The sequence below is a fragment of the Panicum virgatum genome, chromosome 2K (assembly GCF_016808335.1).
Source record: "Panicum virgatum strain AP13 chromosome 2K, P.virgatum_v5, whole genome shotgun sequence".
In the NCBI taxonomy this organism is placed as follows: Eukaryota; Viridiplantae; Streptophyta; class Magnoliopsida; order Poales; family Poaceae; genus Panicum; species Panicum virgatum.
The window spans coordinates 55,359,662-55,381,011 of record NC_053137.1 but is presented as its reverse complement, the minus strand read 5'-3'; the positions used below and the strand labels follow the sequence as shown (position 1 = coordinate 55,381,011).

Below are 21,350 nucleotides of genomic sequence, written 5' to 3'. Positions count from 1 at the left end.
TCGCTTGGCAGCTCGCGGCATACCGACGTGTGGGCCCCGGCTACACGGCGCTATGGCCCACGTGCCACGCCAACCACACGCTCTCGGCGTCGTGCTCTCCTCTCCGCCGCGCGAACTCCGGAAAGAGTCCAAAGCTCAACCAGTTGCGCGCGCACACTCTCTCCTCGTGTCCGCTCGCCGGAATTCGAACACGGGACACCACGCCTGTCGCTCGCAGCTCGCTCGACGCGACATGGCGGCCTCGGCGCTGCAGCACGAGCGCCACCTCCTCCTCCTTGCCGGCAGCGGCGGCCGCCGCCACCGGCCCCTCCTCAGCATGCTCCCGCCACGCGCGCCCTTCCCGCACCGGCCCCGCCGGGGGCCGCTGGCCGTGAGGGTGTCCTCCGGCGACGGCGGGGGCGCGGGAGGGGTCGCGAGCGCCGTGGAGAAGCGCTCGGTTCCGGGGGCGGTCGGGGAGGATGAGGGAGCGAGGGGAGTGGAGGAGTTGGAGGGGGAAATGGCCGGCGCTTGGGAGCTGAGGTGGCCGCCGTGGGGGGGGGGGGGGGGGGGGGTTGCCCGAGCGGTACAAGCTCATTGGCGCCACCTCCCTCGCCTTCGTCATCTGCAACATGGACAAAGTGACCCATCCATCTGGACCTTGCACTGGATTATGGGCTTACAGTTATACCTGGCCATTCGCACTGTTGCAATGAAAGCATAAATGGTATGTTGAGTTGGTAGGATTAATATGATAGTATGCATGCGATTTTTTGGCCTTCTATAGCTTGGTTCGTGTGAAACCAAGAAAGCAATTGGTGCTATGATTTTGGATTTAGCAAGTGTTACTAATAACATTTACCAGATGCTCATTGAGGATTTGAGTTGCGAAATGAATCTGCATGATGTGATCACTGTTTTCTTTTTTCCTCTGGGTTTCCTTTGGCATAATGTAGAGACATTACTGTGGGACAGTTCAGCTGAAGGCCACTGCTGCAATAGTCTGCACTTGCTTAATCATACGGGCCATATCTCACTTGTCACATTTTTAGTGCTCATTTTAGCATGCATTTGCATCACTGTACAAACATGTAATATTCACTTTAACCCAAGAGGGTTTTTAAACATTGTCTTACAAGCATGAAAATGTTTGAAGTAATGAAATTCGTTTTAAAAAAGAAGTAATGAAATTGCTGCTACAGTTCAATGCATTCTTCTTGGCAACATGTTTATTTAGTTAGCTTTTATGGATGGGTCCATCCTTTGCCAAGAGGAATTCTGTTAATTTTGATATTCTAGTTCTGCAGGTTAACCTGAGTGTCGCGATTATTCCAATGTCACATCAGTATGGTTGGAACTCATCAACTGCTGGATTAGTTCAGTCCTCATTCTTTTGGGGTTATGCGTTGAGTCAACTACCAGGAGGATCGCTGGCAAAATTGTTTGGCGGAAGGTTTGTTTAGGGTAACAAAATCATCTCGAATATTTATGAATGCAAGACATCTATGATTGTGAAATACTGATCCATTATTGTTTACTAAGTAGGAAATTGCAAAACAGCACTATGAAGTAGGAACTGCCAATTGCTACTGTATGATTCATAAGCTGAACATATCTTTATTTTGTTTTGCCCTTTTCCAGGCTGAAAATATTTGTATTACCATTATAACTTGAAGCAGTTGAATTCTAGTCAGATGCCTTTCCCAATTTCCTATAGTTGGATCCCATGTTCTTTCTCATCATTTAATTTTACTCCTACAGTACATTTGATGTCTATTTATTTATTTTTGTACTGTAATAATTTAATATTATATTTTATGCTGATTGTAGGAAAGTTCTTGAGATCGGTGTTGTGACATGGTCTTTGGCCACTGCTCTAATTCCTGTTGTAGCAGGGTTCATGCCAGGACTTGTGCTGTCAAGGATTCTGGTAACCTACTCACTAAAAGTCTCTCCTAGCTATTGATCCAAAATTTGCACTACTTTATTCTGTTCTTGTATTCAGGGGTTGTATCGTTTGTATCGAGATAGTTGACACTGAACAAGCAGCCCCTCGACATTTAATTAAGGTTTAGGAGAAACTAGGTTTTTTTTATGAAGAATCTGTTTTTGTGCACATATTATTTATGAAATGCAATTTGCAGATGTTAGAGTATATTAGGCAACTCCGGATATGGTTAGTTTTAGGGTTGATTGTAATCCCGGGATAACCTTCCTTATCTCTAGGAGAGGCTACTTGCCCTCCAAGCCATGTGCTCCTATATATATTCGCCCTAGAGGCTCAATGCAATACAATCCACGCATTATACCCAATCTAACATCAAAAGTGTCAGGACGCCTAGAAATAACACATTGCGATACAGAAGCTTTGTGACATGCTGATATCCATAATTGCTTGTATAAATTCTGGAACATTTGCATTTGAGCACAATGTCTAGTCATTGCATCTCCTTTGCCTGTGTGGTGGGTGTGTTAACTTGAACAGAAAAAAATTACCATCTTTATTTATTTGCACTTTATTCTTTGTTAATTGTGTTATATGCTAGGTAGGCATTGGAGAAGGTGTCTCCCCATCAGCTGCTACAGATTTAATTGCTAGGTGAGATCTATTTTTATGTGCTACTTTGGTTCCTTGTCTTGACATTTGTTTTTGGGACTTCTGTTAGTTAATACAAATGTGTTAAAAGTGTTTTCTAGATAGTGATCTATCTCATGGTTATAAATTCTAGTGCAACGAAGGCTGCTTATATGTTGGCATTTTCTGCATGCTCCTCTTTTAATGTTTAGAGGATGAACTTTTGCATAGCTACACGTTAACCATGGGTGGTGTCTACATTTGTGAATCTTACATTGAATGCTATTATAATTCACAATGGTTCATATACATTTTGGCATTTTGCAAGAGTAGTTTGGAACTTCAGGCTTTCATTGGCTCTCACATGCAGGTCCATTCCCTTGCAAGAACGATCAAGAGCAGTTGCTGTTGTTTTTGGTGGTTTGAGCTTCGGAAGTGTCTTAGGGTATGTATTGACATATATGGTAGCTAATATGTTCATGATCTTTATGCAACAATTTACATACTTCCATGCATATGCTGATGCATGTAAATGCTGAATCCAAACTAAATTATTCCATCTGTGTTCAGCTGTAAATAGTGGCTTCATAGGAGTACTATTTTCAGCTATTGTGCTTCTATCAGAAATTCCTGCCAACCATTTGATATTTTCTGTTCTTTCCTGTAAGTAAAGCTATTAAAAGTATCCGGCTCTAACTTCTAAGCATCTAATGCTTGTAACCATTCTGCTGGTTACATTTGTCTCATTCTTTAATCCACATGGATGAGGTTCACATTTTTGGCATCCGTGATGCAATTTTTTTTCATTATCTCAAATCTTAATAGCTGCACAGACATCCTTAATAACAAGATGTAAACTTTTTTTTCATGTTTATCAAAACAACATTGTCTTACATTTGTCTTTATAACCATGCAGCTTGAAGTAATAGCAGTAGCTATGCTATATGGTTAATGGTTTACCTGTTTTATCACATTGCAGACTTCTGTTTGCCCCTCCCATCATTCAGAACCTTGGCTGGGAGTCCGTATTTTACATATTTGGACTTCTTGGGATTATTTGGTAAGCATATATGGTATATCTCTAAGAAGTCGATAACACATAATTTATTGTGGCTGAACTTTATTTTCTGTTGTTCACAGGTGCATAGGGTTTGAATCTCTTAAAGGGAAACAGTTGGGTAACAAGAAAGGCCTAAGTAAGCGTTGAGCTATCTTTATGATACCAGCTACCTTGATAGAAACTTTCCCGTAGAAATCACTATAATTATCATCTGTAGGCATATATTTTCAGAGGATTTTGGAAAATTCTGTATCATGTTTGGAGTCAACTTCTTTTGTTGGATCATTATATGGAGGACTACCTCCTCAAAGTTCCATGTATCAAGTTGATTTTGTGCACTAACCAAGATGGATTGCAATTGCATGATTACACCTAATCTGATTTGCACTGTGTTTACCTGTTTCCTTTTTAATAGAAAGAACTAAATATGATCATTGTTGACTACTCTTTGAACTTAAGTGTGTCTACATTATTTTAGCTAAATACATTTTTAACTATCACCTTATGTTTTTTATCTTACAGTTCATATAATCAATTGCATATTACAAAAGTTACTTCTACTTTGCAGATTTGGGACAAAGTTCTACTGGATCCAATGGCTTTGTCTCATCAGCTGTGTCTTCAGAATCATCAGATTCGTCATTGGAAGATTTGCAGAATTCACTAAAGGTTGTTTTCCACCAATTGAGGCTGCGCTATCTTAACTTCTTCTTAGAGTATCTATTCAGGGATCAAATCATAAAACTGTTATCAAGTTCTGACATCAATGACATTCAGAACAACCAATGGAAATCTAATGTCTAGTTCGTCGCTCAATTTCATTCCTAACCAGTTGGCATCAGTGTGCTGTATTTGCAATGAAGTTAGCAACTCTCAGAGTCTGAGAAGACCAAAATCTTATTCAATTATATGCAGATGAAGTTTATCACTATCGAATTCATGTGATGCGATGTAACCATCTTCGGGAATGGACACATAGTTTTCGTTATAAAGATTGTTTTTGTTTAATACATGTCTCTAACATAGCAGGCTCATTACTTGTTTTGTAGGATGTTCCTTGGGGAGCATTTTTCAAAAGCAAGGCAGTGTGGGCAATGATATATGCGCACTTTTGCGGAAGTTGGGGGCATTATACTTGCTTGTCTTGGCTACCAACATTCTTTAGGTTTGTCAGCTCAAGTTTTCTTCTCAAGTTACTTTATAGGACCAAAGAGAAAAGGACTAAGATTGAGATCGGATATCATGAATTAAAATAAGATTGTTATAGTTTCTCTCATCTTAGCTACATATACTGCGATATATCAGTCTATAGCATGTGGCATGCCCCTATTATCTTACTTATATGATCTATAAATGCAGGGAAGTGTTAGTCCTAATTAAAATACATTGCTATTTGTTCATTACATTGTTTCAAAAATATGTGGCAACAACTTCTTATTCTGATTTTCCCCCCCAAACCATGTGTTACACAGTGAGGAGCTGAACCTGAACTTAACAGAAGCAGCATGGGTATGTACAAGTTTGTTTTCTTTCTTAAATTATAGTAAATCCTTCTATTGAAAGCCCTGTCCTCACTGCAATCTACGACGGTGGAACCAGTGAACCACGCGAGCCGGTTTGATGCTTGGGGCAGAGGGCAGTATTCATCTTTATTTGTCATTGATATCTAGCTTTTACTCCAGCCTCATGCAGTGCTTTCAAATTTGCATTTTTTTTCTGTAGGTGTCAGTCCTTCCTCCTTTGGGTTCAATTGTCATTACATCTATTGCAGCACCTTTTGCAGATAACCTGATAGCAAATGGAGTTGACACCACGAAGGTAAAGCATTCACTTCTTTCAGGTTATCTAAAAAGAAGGCCTTTGTTGCAGAGTGTTAAACCTCAGCTTTAGGCACCTCCGATGTGTAGGTGCAATGGTTGGCATTTAGAGTAGTAATGGGGGACTTGGGGTTGAGAAAACTAGAGAGGGTTGGCAATAGCAGCTGGAAGGTAGTAGATTGATACAACAACAACAACATAGCCTTTTTTCCCAAGCAAGTTGGGGTAGGCTAGATTGATATTTTACTTTTCATGGAATGTCTCCCCCCTCTCAGTTAACTAGAGGGCTTCTTAACACACCATACTAGACGTCTAGACCTGGACTGTTACAGTTCACTAGGATGGGGGAAATATTCGGTGCAAACCACCTTCTCGGTGGAAACGTGAAAACCCTTTTAAAAATTATAGTTGCAAGTATCCAAAAAATTTCAAATGATGCACATCCATAGTGCATCATTAGATGTATTTTGTATCAAAATTTGAGATGCAAACTCATTTTTTAAAAATTCAAACGAAAATGACAAATTCCATATGCAAGTGCACTACAAGACAAAATTGCTTTGAGTTTTGTCATTTTCGTTTGAATTTTTCTAGATTGAGTTTGCATCTGAAATTTTGACACAAAATACATCTAATGATGCACTATGAATGTGCATCGTTTGAAATTTTTTGAATACTTGCAACTATAACTTTTAAAAGGGTTTTTATGTTTCTACCGAGAAGGTGGTTTGCACCAGATATTTTCCCAGCTAGGATTACTAGTACAGTGCACACTCCATTCCAAGATCAAGTACTATTTCACACGAAGTAGATTCTTTTGTCTTCCTATTTGACTATAACTCCTATCAGCCCCTGCTGCTTGCATCAAACTCCAATACAGGAAGCCCTGACAATTCTCAAATTGCTTCTGCTAGTTTCCTCAACAGGAAGCCCTGGCAATTCTCAATATGCTGTGCTATAAATCATAATAGTATTTCTCATAGAAAAAATTGTAGAATTGAAAAAAATGAATCTGTTTCTTAAATCTGTAGGTACGAAAAATATGCCAAACAATTGCCTTTGTTTCACCTGCGATTTTCATGATGCTGTCCTCTGTGGATCTTGGACTGCCTCCCTGGGAAATCGTTGCTTTTCTTACAAGTGGTCTAGCACTCTCCAGCTTCGCATTTTCAGGTCATGTTATTAAGATTGCAATCATCCCCTCACTTTTTACATGGTTCGAAGGTCCAAACCTCAATATTTGGTTGGTGAACAGGGCTTTATTGTACGCATCAAGATATCTCTCGTGAATATGCAAGCATTCTCCTGGTAACTCATTGAAATCCTGTCTTCTCAAATTTCCTGCATGTATCTTCTTGAAAAGAAATAGAAAAGTAGCGTTCTGCTGCTTAGATGCTTAAAAGGATGATTGACTGATAGTCTGCAGTCGATGCTGGTTACATTTCTGTAGATTCCATCACGAGTTGTTATAATCTGTTCCCTTTGTGGCTTTGTGCTCCAGGGAATCACAAACACTGTGGGTGCTGTGCCTGGAATTGTTGGTGTCGCACTGACAGGCTATCTTCTTGATTCAACTCATTCTTGGAGTATATGCCATCAATCCATAACTCATAAGCTACATTACATTTCATGAAGATGAACCACTCTAATCACCATATCAGGTACCGTTTTGTGTGCAGATATCACTCTTCGCGCCATCTGTCTTCTTTTACTTAACTGGTACTGCTCTATGGTTAGCATTTGCCAGCAGTGAGCCCCAGGATTTTTCGAAGTCAGGATCAAAGTCGTGACCTATGGTTCCCCTGTGCACAGAAGGGGTTATTTCAGAGGGAAATTTCATCTTTAGTCTAGGCAAAATTATGGAGCCCTTAGGCAGCGAATGGGTTTTATGTTCCTTTTCAGTCAGTTGGAGATAAGAGGAAGCCAATGGCAGAGGACTACCTGTAAATGCATGTGGCCATTGGCTGGCATGCATATATGCTGTAGAAGTGATAGAATTGGTGTAATTGATGGATTGTATTAGCTTGAGGCCTCGGCCGGTATATATAAGAGTACAAGACTTGGGTTGCAAGGCAACCCCACCGGATATGTATGGCAGTCCGGATACAATATCTAAACTACCAAATATACTCTAACATCCCTCCGCAGTCACAGCGGGAGCACTGCAGACGGTGAGACTGGAGGAGAAGCCGAAGGTAGGAACCGACGGACTGACATCCCCCCGCAGTTGTAGCGTTGGCGCAATGCGGATGTTGCGACAGGAGAGAACCGGCGAGAAACTCATGTGGATGGTAGCCCTTTCTGCCGATGTCGAGATAGCCGAGCTGAAGGAGCCATGGTCGAAGATGCCGTGCGTAGAGTAGTCGTGGTCGACGTAGAGCTATCGAAGTTGCCGAAGACGAGGTAGCCGCACATGAAGCCGCGGGCGCACGAGGAGGCGCCATGGTGGTGGCGTAATGGAGAAGACGCCGGAGACGAAGATGGCGACGCGTCGAGGCAGTCGTAGAGGGAGCGATGCCAAAGTCGATGCAGTCAGGCCATCGGGCGACACATGCCCGAGTTTGCCATGCTCGGGAACGCATCGGGGACGATGGGCACGCACCGGTGTTGCCAATACCGGATGTGCAAGGGAGGATGCACAACCAGGCGCCGTCGCCGAGGGACCAGCAGAGAAGGCCTCCACGACGGTTGCAGGCGCAGAAGAACGGCGAGGAAGATGATGCCGATGCAGCCCGCAGTTGCTGGAGTAGACGAAGGGGTAGAAGTGGACGGCGGCGATGGCGACGAGGTGGTGCTGGACGAAGCGACGAGGTAACCCCGGACGATCTGGCGCAAGGCCTGATGATCTGGAGGACGCGGCGGCGGAGCTCGAAGAAGGCGACGAAGAACTCGAACAGCTCGGTGAAGACCATGTGCGCGCAAGGCGCGCACTGACGTAGTCGTAGACGATGTCGAAGATGCGGTCGAAGTGGCCGGCGTGGACGAAGTCGAGGACGTAGTCGGCGGCGGTGAAGATGCAACGACGAGGAAGACCACGGGTGGCGCCGCGGCTGCCCGAAGAGGCGAAGCAACGACAGCCCTCCATACTCGGGGAAGAGGCGCGTAGTACGAGGACGGACGTCACGGGAGCCGGGTGGATCACGCACATCGGTTGATCAGACCGAGTAGCGTGAGGCGAGACGACGGTGGGCGAAGTCGGTGAAGGCGTCCCGATCGGTGAAGGCGACGACGAGCCGGCGAAGGTCGACGTGCGAACGAAGCGGCGAGGAGGGCAGTGCAGATGGGCGTCCCCTAGGGCACTGTCCATGTCACCATGTCGCATGTCGAAGACGAAGAAGAGGCCGGTGAAGTCGACGCCGATGTCGAAGTAGAGGCGCAAGGTCGACGGGCGGTGGGCGACTCAATCTCGATCAGTGATCGAGTAAAAATCAGAGAAACTAACCAAAAATAAATCAGCAGCAGCAAATCTTCGCGTAGAGCCTCTGGGTGCGCATAGCACAGGCCTCCTCCCCACTCTTATCCTCTCCCCTGCTCATCATGGCCAACGACGGACCATAGCCACAGGGCGAGAGCCACAGGGCGAGAGAGAGAGAAATAGAGGGTGAGAAAGAGGTGGCCAGGCGACAGCGATGAGGGCGGGTGGCGCACGTCCCTCCCGGCGACGGCAGGTAGCCGGAGGCGATGGAGGATCCCCGCCAGGGATGGCAGCGGATCCGGAGCGTGGCGCACGTCCTGGCCGGCGACGACGGATCCCCCCGAGATGCGGAGGAAGCCGCCAGGGTAGAGGCGCGACCGGCGGCGGAGGGAGCCCGCGCAAGGCGCGCGGGACAGAGCCGCACGGGCGCTGCAGAGGAGGCCGCCAGGTGGACGGTGCAGCCGACGCGGGATCCAGACGGGAAGCCTGGCGTGAAGGCGACGGGTCGGAGCGGAGGTGCTGCACGGAATTCGTCGACGACGAGTTGAAGGCGCCACGCGGAGCCACTGCTGCCACCACGGCAGCACAAGGTGGGTCACGGGCGCCGCCGGGAGACTGCGACTGCCACCACGGCAGCGCGGATCGGATCGTCGGCGGATTCCATGCGGGTGACGAGTTACACCGATCTGCTACTGCTTGACACTCTAAGGGCGGCGGATTAACTCGATCCGCCGTGATGGAGGGCGCTGCCCCTGGCGGAGGTCATGGGCGACCTCCCCGGGGGGCGCGCTAGAAGGCCGGCGAGGGGGCGCCCTGGAGGGGCGCCGTGGGAAACAGGGGGAAGGCGGCGGCGCGAGAGGAGGGGCGCCGACGGCGCTAGGGTTAGGGCAGCGGAAGGTTGCCCAGAATCTCAAACCCTAAACTCGTGATACCATGTAGAAGTGATAGAATTTGTGTAATGGATGGATTGTATTAGCTTGATGCCTCGGCCGGTATATATAAGAGTACAAGACTTGGGTTGCAAGGCAACCCCACCGGATATGTATGGCAGTTCGGATACAATATCTAAACTACCAAATATACTCTAACATATGCCTTTTCTGGTTATTTTTCACTTTTTGACATGATTTTAGTAGGGAAAGAGCAATATGCTTGTCAGGAAGAGTTATGGTTGCATCAGCACTAATGTAGTATTGTTGTGTCAGGAAACAAACTTCAGGTGTAAATACGAAGGGCAGCATGGCATTTTGGGTTAGCACAACCATTCATTTTTTGTGCTATTCTTAATATCTATATTCCTGTACTCCTATTCGACTGGATTTGATTTCTATTGCCGGTGCAACCAGAAGGCCAATTCACAGGCTTGCCACCTGGTCAACACTGTGATGTACTCTCTCTGTTTTAAATTATAGGTCGTTTGATTTTTTTTACCACAAGTTTGACCACTCGTTTTATTTAAAAATTTGTGCAAAACATCACTTTTGTTATGAATTGCTTTATCAATACAAGATCTTCAAGAATGACTTAAATTTAGCAATGTTTGCACAATTTTTTTAAATAAGATAAGTGGTCAAACTTAGAGTCAAAAAAGTTAAACAAACTACAATTTAAAACAAGGGTAGTAAAATTCAACCACACAAACTTTACTCGCCTAGGATAATCCAATCACATTGCCCAGCCGTACAATATAGCTCTAGTAAAAGCAATTGTTCAAGAGGCCAGCAGCATAAATAATGGAATTGGATAAAATGAGTCCCAACAATAGAAGGCTTGAAGTTGCATTATGCTTCCAGCATGTGTCAGAAGCACATTGCACAATGCTTCCAGCGTCTTTTGTCAGCGAACAGACTTCTGGCCTCACCGTCCCGGTGCCAGAATGAGATTGAAAGGCATGACACAGAATCACAGCTCCAATAATTGTAAATGACCCCCACCCAAAACACACAATTAAGACTTCATGCACAAAGGGGAAAACACAAGATAACAATTTAACATCAGATGTCAAATTTTCCTACACTATTGAGACACTGACAAAGCTACATCTACCTCATCATCTAAACAACAAAGGTAGCAGCCAAGGAGGTGGATGCAGATGTAATTGACGAATCACTTCTTCTTCTTGGCTGGCGGCTGATCCTCCTCATCGTCATCGTCGTCATCCTCACCATCCTCGTCGTCGTCGTCATCCTCACCATCCTCGTCGTCATCGTCATCATCATCCCCATCATCATCGTCATCACTCCCTCCTTCACCATTAGCTTCGGGGTCATCTTCATCGTCATCATCATTATCACCCCCTTCATCCCCAGAGGACTCCTCAGCATCGTCATCATCATCACCCCCTTCATCATCCTCATCTTCGTCGTCGTCATCATCGTCGTCATCATCGTCGTCATCTGACCCAGCATCCTTATTCTCAGGAACTTTTTCAGATTTAGTTCTAGCAAGTAGCCTTCAAAAAAATACATCAACAGACAAGTAAGCATAGAACATATGTACTAAGTCACAGAACAAACACTTAAACAAAGAGTTCAGAAAACTACTTGTAAATTTCCTTCTGGTCTTCATTCAATATTTCCACTCCATTGTTTACAGCTTGAATCTGGGAGAGAAATGCAGTTACATCAGGACAGGGTAATAGAAAAAAAAATAAACAAAGCATCATTCAGGAGAGACTCCATAAAACAAGTGGTATATAAAGCATAGCTTCAGCAAGGTGAGAATAACATGATTTTGATCAAAAAGAAATAAATCCCACTAGTTTGGTAAACAGAGAGCAGTATGACAACTAATTCTGATCACCCTTTAGACGGGTAGCAAAAGGACTCCTCTAACAGATCTGCTAGAATTTCCCAAATACGCATCTTGCTTGTGATCAGATCAATACACACAGATCAGAACAGTTCCACATAAGCATCTTGTTTTCAATTTATTCCAGCACAATCCTAGTCAATACACATAGACATGATGAATTGTGAGAAGACAGGACAAATGTCACTTAAAGTAGCTTTTACAGCATTGAGTACTCACTACTCTGGTTCCCATCGTGCATTGAATCTAAAATTTCTATATTCAGTTACCCAGATCTGCTTAGATCTATTGCTAGTTGCTAGAGTAAAAAAAGCCGAAATTCCGACACAGCAAAAATCCAACATCGCCCTAAATAGCAATGGCACATATCAACTCTATCACTAGATCTGCAAACTTCGAAATTTTCAGTCAAACGCAAATTACGCCGTGAAGAATTAGCTCTATTCGCAACCGAGTCACAGGGTAATCGGGGTAAAAGTCCGCAAGGGCAGCAAAATCACACGATTATCGCGGTCACTACAAATCCAGCAATTGGATAGCAATAACACAGTCACACAGGTCCTCGCACTGGGGGAAGAGGAAAAGAATACTTACCGCAAGAGCCAGCAGGCTCAGCAACCTCTGGGCGGCAACAGCGCCAGTGAGCCCGGCCGCCGTCGCCGACGACGCCGAAGCCGCCATCCTGTCGGGTCCACCAACCGCCACCGCCGCCGTCGCCATCGCTGCCTTTGCCGTGTGCGCGAGCGGTGAAGAAGGGGTGGAGATGCGGATGCGGTCGCCGAGCCGCAGCGGCTTCTTCGACGCACGCTTTAATAGCGGAGGCGGGATGGGGGGTTAGGGTTTTGTGCTCGGGCGCCGGGTGGGGTGGGGTTGCGGGTGCCGCGCCGTGTGAGCGCGTGCTTAGGGTTTTTGGCGCTCGCGTGGCGCCGGGCGCGCGGGCCTCTGGCGGGTGGGCCCCAGCGAAGGTGGCTCGTCCAATGGGCGGGGAGGATTCGAAAGCGTAACGGGGCAGGTCAGAGGAGGAGGCGCGGTGCGGTGCCGATCGGGATCTCGACCCCCTCGGCTGTTCGGGTCGCGTGCCGTGTGACGAGGGCAGTCCTCATCCAAACTCTACCATAGAGTCTAAGTCTTCTATTTATTTTGTTTTTTGATAGTATATTTATAAAAGAGAGAGGAAGAGAAATCAAGAATCCAAGTCTTATTTAGACTCCAAGTCTTCACACAAATCAAAAATGAATGTGAGAGAGACAAGTGGGCCATATAAACCAAAATAACACACTTTGTATTGGGAAGTATAATTTCTTGTGATGGAGTCTTTGAGACTTAGACTCTATGAGTGAAGTCTGCATTGGAACTGTCCTGAGTGGAGGATGGGGGGACTCCGTGATGCGTCCAGGTCTTTAATGGACTTGGCTGTTTCTGTCTGCCGTGTGTGGGTGGGTTTCACTACACGTCAGGCCCATCTTGGCAGCGGGCTGTTCGAGCCACACTTTTCCAGGGGACTACTCGTACAGTCTAAGGGCAGTCCCAATAGGGATTTTATAGGAGTTTCATGCACATTAATTAGCATGCCATGTAGGATTATATGATGACATGGCATAGAATTTAAGAAGAAAGAGTAGAAACAAGTTTCATTTAGATAAAACTCTCTCTACACAAATATCAACACTCTATGAGTCTTAAAATCAAATGCAACATAGATTTTAGGAAACTACAACATGAAATTATGCATTAGGAGAGGTGGTTTTAACTATTATTTTATAGTCTTTTTCTTATGTAGCTATCTTGAAAATATCAATATGAAACTCCCCACTGGGATCGGCCTAAGGTGGTGTTTGGTTGAAAAAGTTCATAGACTAATTTTAGTTTCTGGACTAAAAACTTTTGTCGCTACATGTTTAGTTCCAGGGATTAAAAAAAACTAAAAGTCATTAAATGAGTGCACAAAGTATCGTATTACCTCTAAAACCAGTCTCAATGGGCAGGTCGACGGCGAGCTGGCGCGCGGGGAGGCGACAAGCTGACGGGGACCCACCTTCTTTGTGCAAGCGGACAGGGACCCCTCACGGCGGCAACCAGGGGCGCCTCGATTTGGCGGGGCGGGGCGGGGATGGCTGGATGACGCGATGGCGGCGGCGCGGACCAGCTCGGGGCGAGGGGTAGGGCGTCGCGAGGGGACGGAGGGGATTGCGATCGAGGCGGCGTGACGGCGGCGAGGCGGGCGGCGCGGACCATCTACTTGCGTGGGGAGGCGCAGGACGGGCGCGCGGGCCGGCGGAGGAGGGGCGGCCCACGGGGGGAGCTGATTCAACCGAGGGGTAAACAGAACATCGTTCTTTTTAGGCAGTACAGTAGGAGATTTCCATTTTTCTTGCTTTGGAGAGACGATAATTAAACTGGATTGACTAGAAGCTGCACGTGATTAAGCATGTGAGGCGGCACATTTCGTACATATCATTTTTAGCCTCGTCAGCTCCTCATGCAAAGGCTCTGAAGGAAAACAATTGGCTCTCGATCGCTTCACCAAAGTACACCAGTCAACTTCGTTTGAACCAAGCTCTTCATTTGACACAAAAAAGTTCACTCGAACGACAAACCAATGAATCATACACTATAGTGGCCGGGTTCATCCTTAGATTTCATGTGCCCTAGGTATCCAGAAGTTAGAATGTTTGGACTATAATCCCACTGCCTCCCATTTCGAAAACACTATACTACTCTCAGCGGGTCGCCGCAAGAGCGAGCAGAGCAAGGAACCTCTGGCCTTGCTGGCAGCAAGGACGGTAAGCACGGCCGCCGACACCCGACGGGCTCTTCCCGCTGACCTTGTCCCCATCTCCTGTGCTCGAGCTGCGAAGATGAGTGGAGATGAGGCCACATAAAGCTCGAGTTGTGGACACATGCGGATTGGACGCTTGGAGATGGTGGTAATGATGAGGAGGGTTGAGGTCCTGAGGACTAGAGGAGTGGAGCTATGCATCGATTTGATCGGAAGCCGTCTGTCTAGGGGTGGTAATGGGCCATGGCCCTAGTGGCCTCTTCACAGCTTAATAGGGTCTTTAAAATTTTTAGTTCAAAAATACATATGTTTAGAGTCTGGCCCTTTTAGGATCCGATCTTTAGATTTTCTAGTTCAAAATGTTGGGCCCTTTACCACCCCTACGCCTGCCTCACGAACGAGTAGGACTGAAAAATAGTGGACCACAAGCTCGGAAGACGGACATCGAACTGGCCCGTTTGTTGCAATCTGGACTGCTGGGTCTACCTGACAAGGACCGACTTGCAATTTTACTCGCTCGAGCCGGATGTCCACCAACGGCTCACCCTCAACAACCTCGTGATGACCACAATGTTCATCTAGATTTCGTGATGCTTCCCAGTCCCACTCACCCAAAGCTCTTGGAAAGGCCCTTTTTTATGGACTTCTAGCTTCTTTGTTCGCATGTTTCTTTGTTTTGTTTAAGTAGGAGCGAATATTCTGGGATTTAACGGTGTTGTGCATTCAGTGGTAGGCGATGTTTCCGTCGACAGCGAGACGCCTGTGGTGACTTCGTCAATCTTGAGGATTTGCCGGCTCAGTTTTCGAAAATGCTCATAGGGATAGGATTTGTGTATGTGTGTTTATAGAGGTGTGAGTGTGCATGTGTTGTGAGTGTCGGAGTTGTATTGTGTGACCTAAAAAATGTTTCTTTGTTTAAGTGTCACGGCTGCATCGTGAAGGCGTCTTCGTGTGTCGGATACGTACTGTGTTAGCGTGGGAGCGTGAGTCACGTGTATGGTGGGCCCTGCGTGGCAGAGTCTGGCCGGGGGGATATAACCCGTTCCCTGTATCGTGAAGGATTTGTCTAGCTTTTGATTCTGAACTCGAGAAATCGAATTGAGGAAGGTGTCACCCGCCTTTCCTCTGCTATCTGGATCTCTACCCTATCTAGTAGCCGTGTATTGCTGTAAGCATGGGATCATCTTAAATTTGGAGGAGGATTTATCATGTCTGCGACCTCTGTAATCCCAAATATATATACATGGCCTCATGCGTGCATGCGGACTCTATGAAAGTACAGCCAACGTCAATGCTACCTTAATGTGAGCAATAGTTGCGAACAACAACTAACCAGATCATACACACACACACCAAATGAAACTTTATGTGACAAAGCCGCAACTGTGAGCAATAACATGCCTCGTTCTAATCCTACTTACCTCGCTTAACCATCGACCAATTTAGTAGTGTGCATTTTGAAGAAATCTAATCATCATGTGCAGTGCTCCATTGGATATATTCACCAAAAATGGATGAATTTTGCCTTTGACTTTATCCTTGAAACATGTGTGCTCATTTCCCTTTATATTCGGCCCTTGAGCTGATAATGACGTAAAATTTTTTAGAGAAAAGTCTAATTTACACCCTTAAATTATCACAAAAGTCTGATTTTCAACGACAACTACAAAATCAGATAATAGAAGCAATCCAATTGTCGAAACCAGACACGTATGACATTTAGGGTGGTTTTATAGTTAATTTTTCATTTTGTTAAAATCAAAATATTCAAGTTTAAACTAAAAATTCATAAAAAAACTTATTTTAAATTAAAAAATATGAAATTAGTACCAAATTTTTTCTAAAATGTAAGCTATCTATTGGCACTCTACTTCTTAATTATTTGGATCCAAAATGTAACAGCCCGAAAATTTACCAAAATAAATCACGCGCTAAAAATATTTTCAAATTTCTTTTCATCGTTGAGCTCAATCCATCCGAAATCGTCCCTCGCCCGATCTCCCAATCTCCCGAAAAACCTGTCCCGATATCCGAATCCAATCGCCGTCCCGTCTCCATGTTCTTCCTCATTCCGCGCGTCACGCCCGACCGGCGCGCGTGCTCGTCCGGTCGCGGTCGCGGTCGCCGGCGCGATCTCTTTCTCTCTCTCTCTCTCTTCTTCTCTATCCCTTTTTCTTTACTTTTTCCCTCCCTTTCCCTCTCTCTCCTTCCTCCCTCTCCTCTCTGCCGCGCGCCGCACGAGCCGGGCCGCTCGACACCACCCGCCCCACAGCGCCACCACCGGCCACCGCCCTCACCCCTGCCCGCGCCACCGCTGTGCCCTTGCTGCCTCGACGCGCGCTCACACCCTACTCCCGACCACCCCCACGTGCACCACGCGGCCACGCTGCTCGCCGTGCCGCTCGCCGCCGCCTGTCCACGCGCCGCGCGCGCGCCCTGTGCGCAGCACTCATTCCACACGCGCGCCCCTGCTCGCTGCGCCGCCCGTCGTCAAGCCCGGAGTCGCGCACAGCGCCCCGCCATCGCCGCCGGCCGCACGCGCGCGCACTGCTCCCACGTGGACCACGCGCCCGGATGCTCGCCGCGCCCCCCCGCCATCAAGCACAGCGCCGCCTGCCCCGCTCACGCCTGCCCGAGCCATCCCATCACCCTATGCCGCCTCGCCGCCCGCGCCACCGCTCCGCGACGCTCCGAGCACCATTAATGGTCGCGGGATGCCCGCCGGCCGGCCACCACCGCGTCCCTCCCTCCACCGCCTTTCCCTGCCTATAAAAGGGCCCTCGATGTCGCCCACCGCCTCCACGACCTCCACCGCCACCGCTAGCTCTCCTCTTTAGATCTACAGCGCCGCCGTCGCGAGCTTCTCTGCCCGCCGCCACCGGCCTCCGTGGACAGCTCCCCTCGCTGCGCCCCAGCCCGAGCCGAGGTAGGGGATAGAACCCTCTCGGTCCCCTCTCGCTTTTCCCCCTCCCCTTGACCGCCGCCGCGCCTCCAAGACGCCGGCCCAGGGCCGCCGCCGCCCGCCGCCCGCCGGCCGTCGTGGCCAGCCCGCCTCGGACCACCTCCGCCCGAGCCGCGGCAGGGGATCGGCTCCTCTCACTCCCCTCTCCCTTTTCCCCCCTCTTCCCGAGCACCGCCTTGCCCTAGCTCGCCGGCGACGAGCGCCGCCGTACGCCGCCCGCCCCCCTCCTCTGTTTTGTTCGGGAGGGAGGTAGGAGAAGGGCAAAATTGCCCAGACCCCCCTGCCCTTCTCCCTATTCCTTTAAGAGCCCTCCCACTCTTTAGTCTTTTTGCAAAAGAAACTCTCTCCTTTATTATATTCCAAAATAAACCCTTCCACCATGTAAACATATTTATAAATATGCCCCTGCCTCTTTCCAGAATAGCCCAAATATTTTCCAAAATTCTATCCAAGTCCTTTCTCTCCCAAAATAATTACAAACAGGTCCCTGAATTCTTATTTAACCCCTGAACCCCTCTTTAATTCGACATTTCATGCGCCAAACGTTCTCGGATTAACCCGAAACTTTACCACACCATTTCTAACATAATGTTGGCCATGCCATTAGGAAACCACCCAAAAATATTACTCCCATCCCCATATCTTAATTGTTTCCGATTCGAGCTCAACGATAAAACTTTTGTTTCTTTTCCTTATTGTGTGCTTGTTTGTGTGCGACGTAGATCATGGTGTGAACGAGGGAGAACCCATCGATGAGCAGTACTACGAGCAAGTGAACGAGGACCAGTTTCGCGACCCCGAATCCAAAGCACAGTACCTCGAGCAAGACTTCCCGGAAGGCTTTGAGGATGGCAAGTTCAATCCTGCCCTTTGATGCATGTTTTGTCCCAGTTTTATAAACACAACACATTGGCCTATTTTGCAAAACTGCATATGTTTGACTGCTGAAAATATGGTTGGATAGACACCCTTGATTTGTTATAACCATTCCTTGACCACCTAGATTAATGTCTGGATATGATTTATTCTATTTGGATGTTAATTGCTGCTAGAACGCTTGGGACCTCGAACTTGGTACCACTTGTTTTATAAAAAGAAAATGTGTGAGTGTGTGGGAAGGGAAAATGTGGAATTTTCAAAAGATGAGGTTAGACGGGATGGATGACACTTCTGTGTGAATTGCCGAATGGTGTGCTCGTACCTGTGTGGTTGAGCAAGGTTGGGAGATATCCATCTTGTCATAATTAAGGACCGAGTTGGTGTGTCATCTTGCCTAACTCCACTATCGTGCAAACCACTCGACCGTTGTATGGGCAACGGCTTAGTATAAACCCCACTAGTTAGTCTGATAGCCATCAGGAGAGCTGAGAGCAATGGGTGATCAAGGATAAGGGATAAGCTCTGTGTGACTTACGCCTCGGTTAAACCTCGGTGATAGGTCGACGACCCCTTGGTGGATCCCGTGGTGGCTAGTCAGGTCTAGCTAAGGTGGGTAATGGCTTTGTTGGGATCTGCACCGACACTAAGGTGATCGTGCTGTGGTACCCCGCTTGTGGGTAAAGTTGTACACCTCTGCAGAGTTAAAATCTATTCAAATAGCCGTGCCCACGGTACTAGGCGAGTTACGGTTTGGTCACACAACTAGTGTTTCTTCTGGGAATGGATGGATTGGCGTGAGTTGTTTTGGAAAAGTGTCCGGCAGCTGGGCCGTATGCTACGGCGGACGAGGAGTCTGGTAGCAATTTAAAATTGGGATCCTGTGTGGATCAACCCTATGTGTTACTCGGTACAAGATAATTGCTATAAAAATCCCTTTTCTCAAATGAACCCATGCATGAAAATTAGCTTTCCGCAAATTAAACCCTGGCCTTATCCTTGATCCATCCTGTGCATGTACTCTGTTTATATCCCCTCCGTGGGTGTGGTTGGACTTGCTGAGTACATTCGTACTCACCCCCTTTTCCTAATTTTTTACAGAGGAAGATCCAGACTTCATTCCCGAAGACGTTGAGGAGGGGTTCCGTCCTACACCCAACCTTGCCTGTGGATAGGGTCACCCGCAGGAAGCTCCGTATGGCGCATGACTCTGATGACCTCTTTGTAGTTAATGTCGTTGTGTGGGTTTTAGTTGTTATCCTCGCAATAGTTGCGCTGCACTGCCCATTACCGCATAGAGTTGTACGGTGATGTACCATCTGATGTAATAAATGTGTTATCAGCCTCCTTGAACTGATATTTGTATCACATTTAAGTCTTCTCCTATGAGGGGACGCTTCAGGTGGTATCAGAGCCGTAGGTTGGCCGTTGGACATGACCCTAGGAGCGAGACCTTTTTTTTCCAGGCCTTTTCACATTAGGACCTTTCCTTGCTTAATCTTTTTTCCACACAAGCACTCACCGCTGGTTCTTACCCTATTCCAGATGGCTGACAATGGATGGGGCGGAATCTGCCACGCAGAGCCCGGCCTTTCTAAGTTATTGCTACTCAGCCTAGAACGCGTCGGAGTTGTGGACCCACCAGAGTACGTCTACCGGGAGTACGACTCCAGGGGCATCCTTCGGTGTGACATGATGATCTTCGTGGGAAAGAGCACCCGCTATCCTGACGTGCAACCCTAGTTCATCTCCACCACCGGCTTTCGCTTCCCAGACACCTATCGAAAGGTCGCCCGAAAAGCCCTGCGACGTTTGCGCGTGGTCTACAAGCATCATCTTCAGCGGACTCCTATGAGATTTTTCCCGCCTACTGGAGGAAGAGGACGCTCATGGATTGCTCGGATGAGAGGACTTGGGAGAAAAGAAGAAGACCTAGAAGATACGGTCTCCCACCTATCCATCTACCTCACCAGCCTGGATGAACTCTACCGCGAACAGGCGGAACAACTGAAGCACCAAATCCGCAGGGCAGAAAAGGCAATCCAAGAAATGGAGGAACAACAGACCAGAGCCGTGCGAGCCGAGTATTCCCTAGCCACTCTCCAAGCCCAATGGCAAGAACACGAGGCTCACAGAGGAGTAGGTGGGTGGATAGAAGAAGAACCCGAAGAAACCCATTGGGATACGGGTACTCAGACCGAAGATGATGTGATGGAGCAGTGTCTTCCACCAAAGAAGCGCCCTATCCAGATCGAGGAAGAGTCCCCATGAGAGGAGAGTAGCACACCTAAGCTAGAGCCTCTATCCTAATAATCGTGTATCCATGAAATCTATACCCCATCATGTTGTAATAATAAGTACCATCTATCCCCTTTGTACCCAGATATTTGTGCAAAACTTGTTCACTCTATCTTTGTTTTCAGATGGCTGAGGAAGGATGGACCCAGGGCAATTGCCAAGCTGCACCTAGCTTCCCCAGCCTTTTGATCAACGCCCTGGAAAGCCTTGGCGTTACGGAACGCCCAAGATACTACAGGAGAGAATACGAACACCATGGTACCCTCCACTGTAGAGTGATCCTGGTCATCGCCAGAAGTGACCGCTACCCCGACATCCAGCCATGGCGAGTGACCGCTACAGGGTTTAGGCACCAAGACACCTATCCCTTGGCCGTCAGAAAGGCACTCCGTTATCTGTGCCGGATTTTTGAAGGACACCTCGCTCCCACACTAATGAGGTTCTTCCCTCCGGCCATCAGAACCCCAGTTTGGGAAGCTTGTATGAGAAGCCTGGAACGGCGCCGCCGTGAAGAAGGCCCCCTATACCAAGTGACTACCTATCTAGCCTCCTTGGATCAGCTCTTTGACGAGCAAGCCAGCATCCTGAGGGAGCAGACCCATCGAGCCGAGCGAGCAGAGCTCGCGGTAAGACTGCAACAAATCCGGGCAGACCAAGCCAAGACAAGAGCCGCGACCATGGTCAGCAGCGAAGAGGTTGCCCAGGAGAGCCTCAGGCAGGCCCGGGACTGGCGTATGCAAGAATGGACCAGAAGTGGAACGCCAGTCCCGGCAATTGGGGA

General features: G+C 47.5%; 1 protein-coding gene and 1 pseudogene across 1 annotated transcript; one reads left to right on the top strand and one right to left on the bottom strand.

The window, feature by feature from the left end:
- Positions 1-129: 129 nt before the first annotated feature.
- LOC120686674 lies at positions 130-7,504 on the top strand (annotated as a pseudogene).
- A 3,216-nt stretch (positions 7,505-10,720) lies between these two features.
- LOC120686694 (prostatic spermine-binding protein-like) lies at positions 10,721-12,606 on the bottom strand. Its single transcript, XM_039968905.1, has 3 exons — positions 12,249-12,606; positions 11,387-11,445; positions 10,721-11,295 (listed from the first exon to the last, which is right to left on the bottom strand). Exons 1-3 carry the CDS (start codon positions 12,372-12,374, stop codon positions 10,950-10,952), a joined length of 531 nt encoding a protein of 176 aa, XP_039824839.1. The 5' UTR covers positions 12,375-12,606; the 3' UTR covers positions 10,721-10,949.
- Between the last annotated feature and the right edge of the window lie 8,744 nt (positions 12,607-21,350).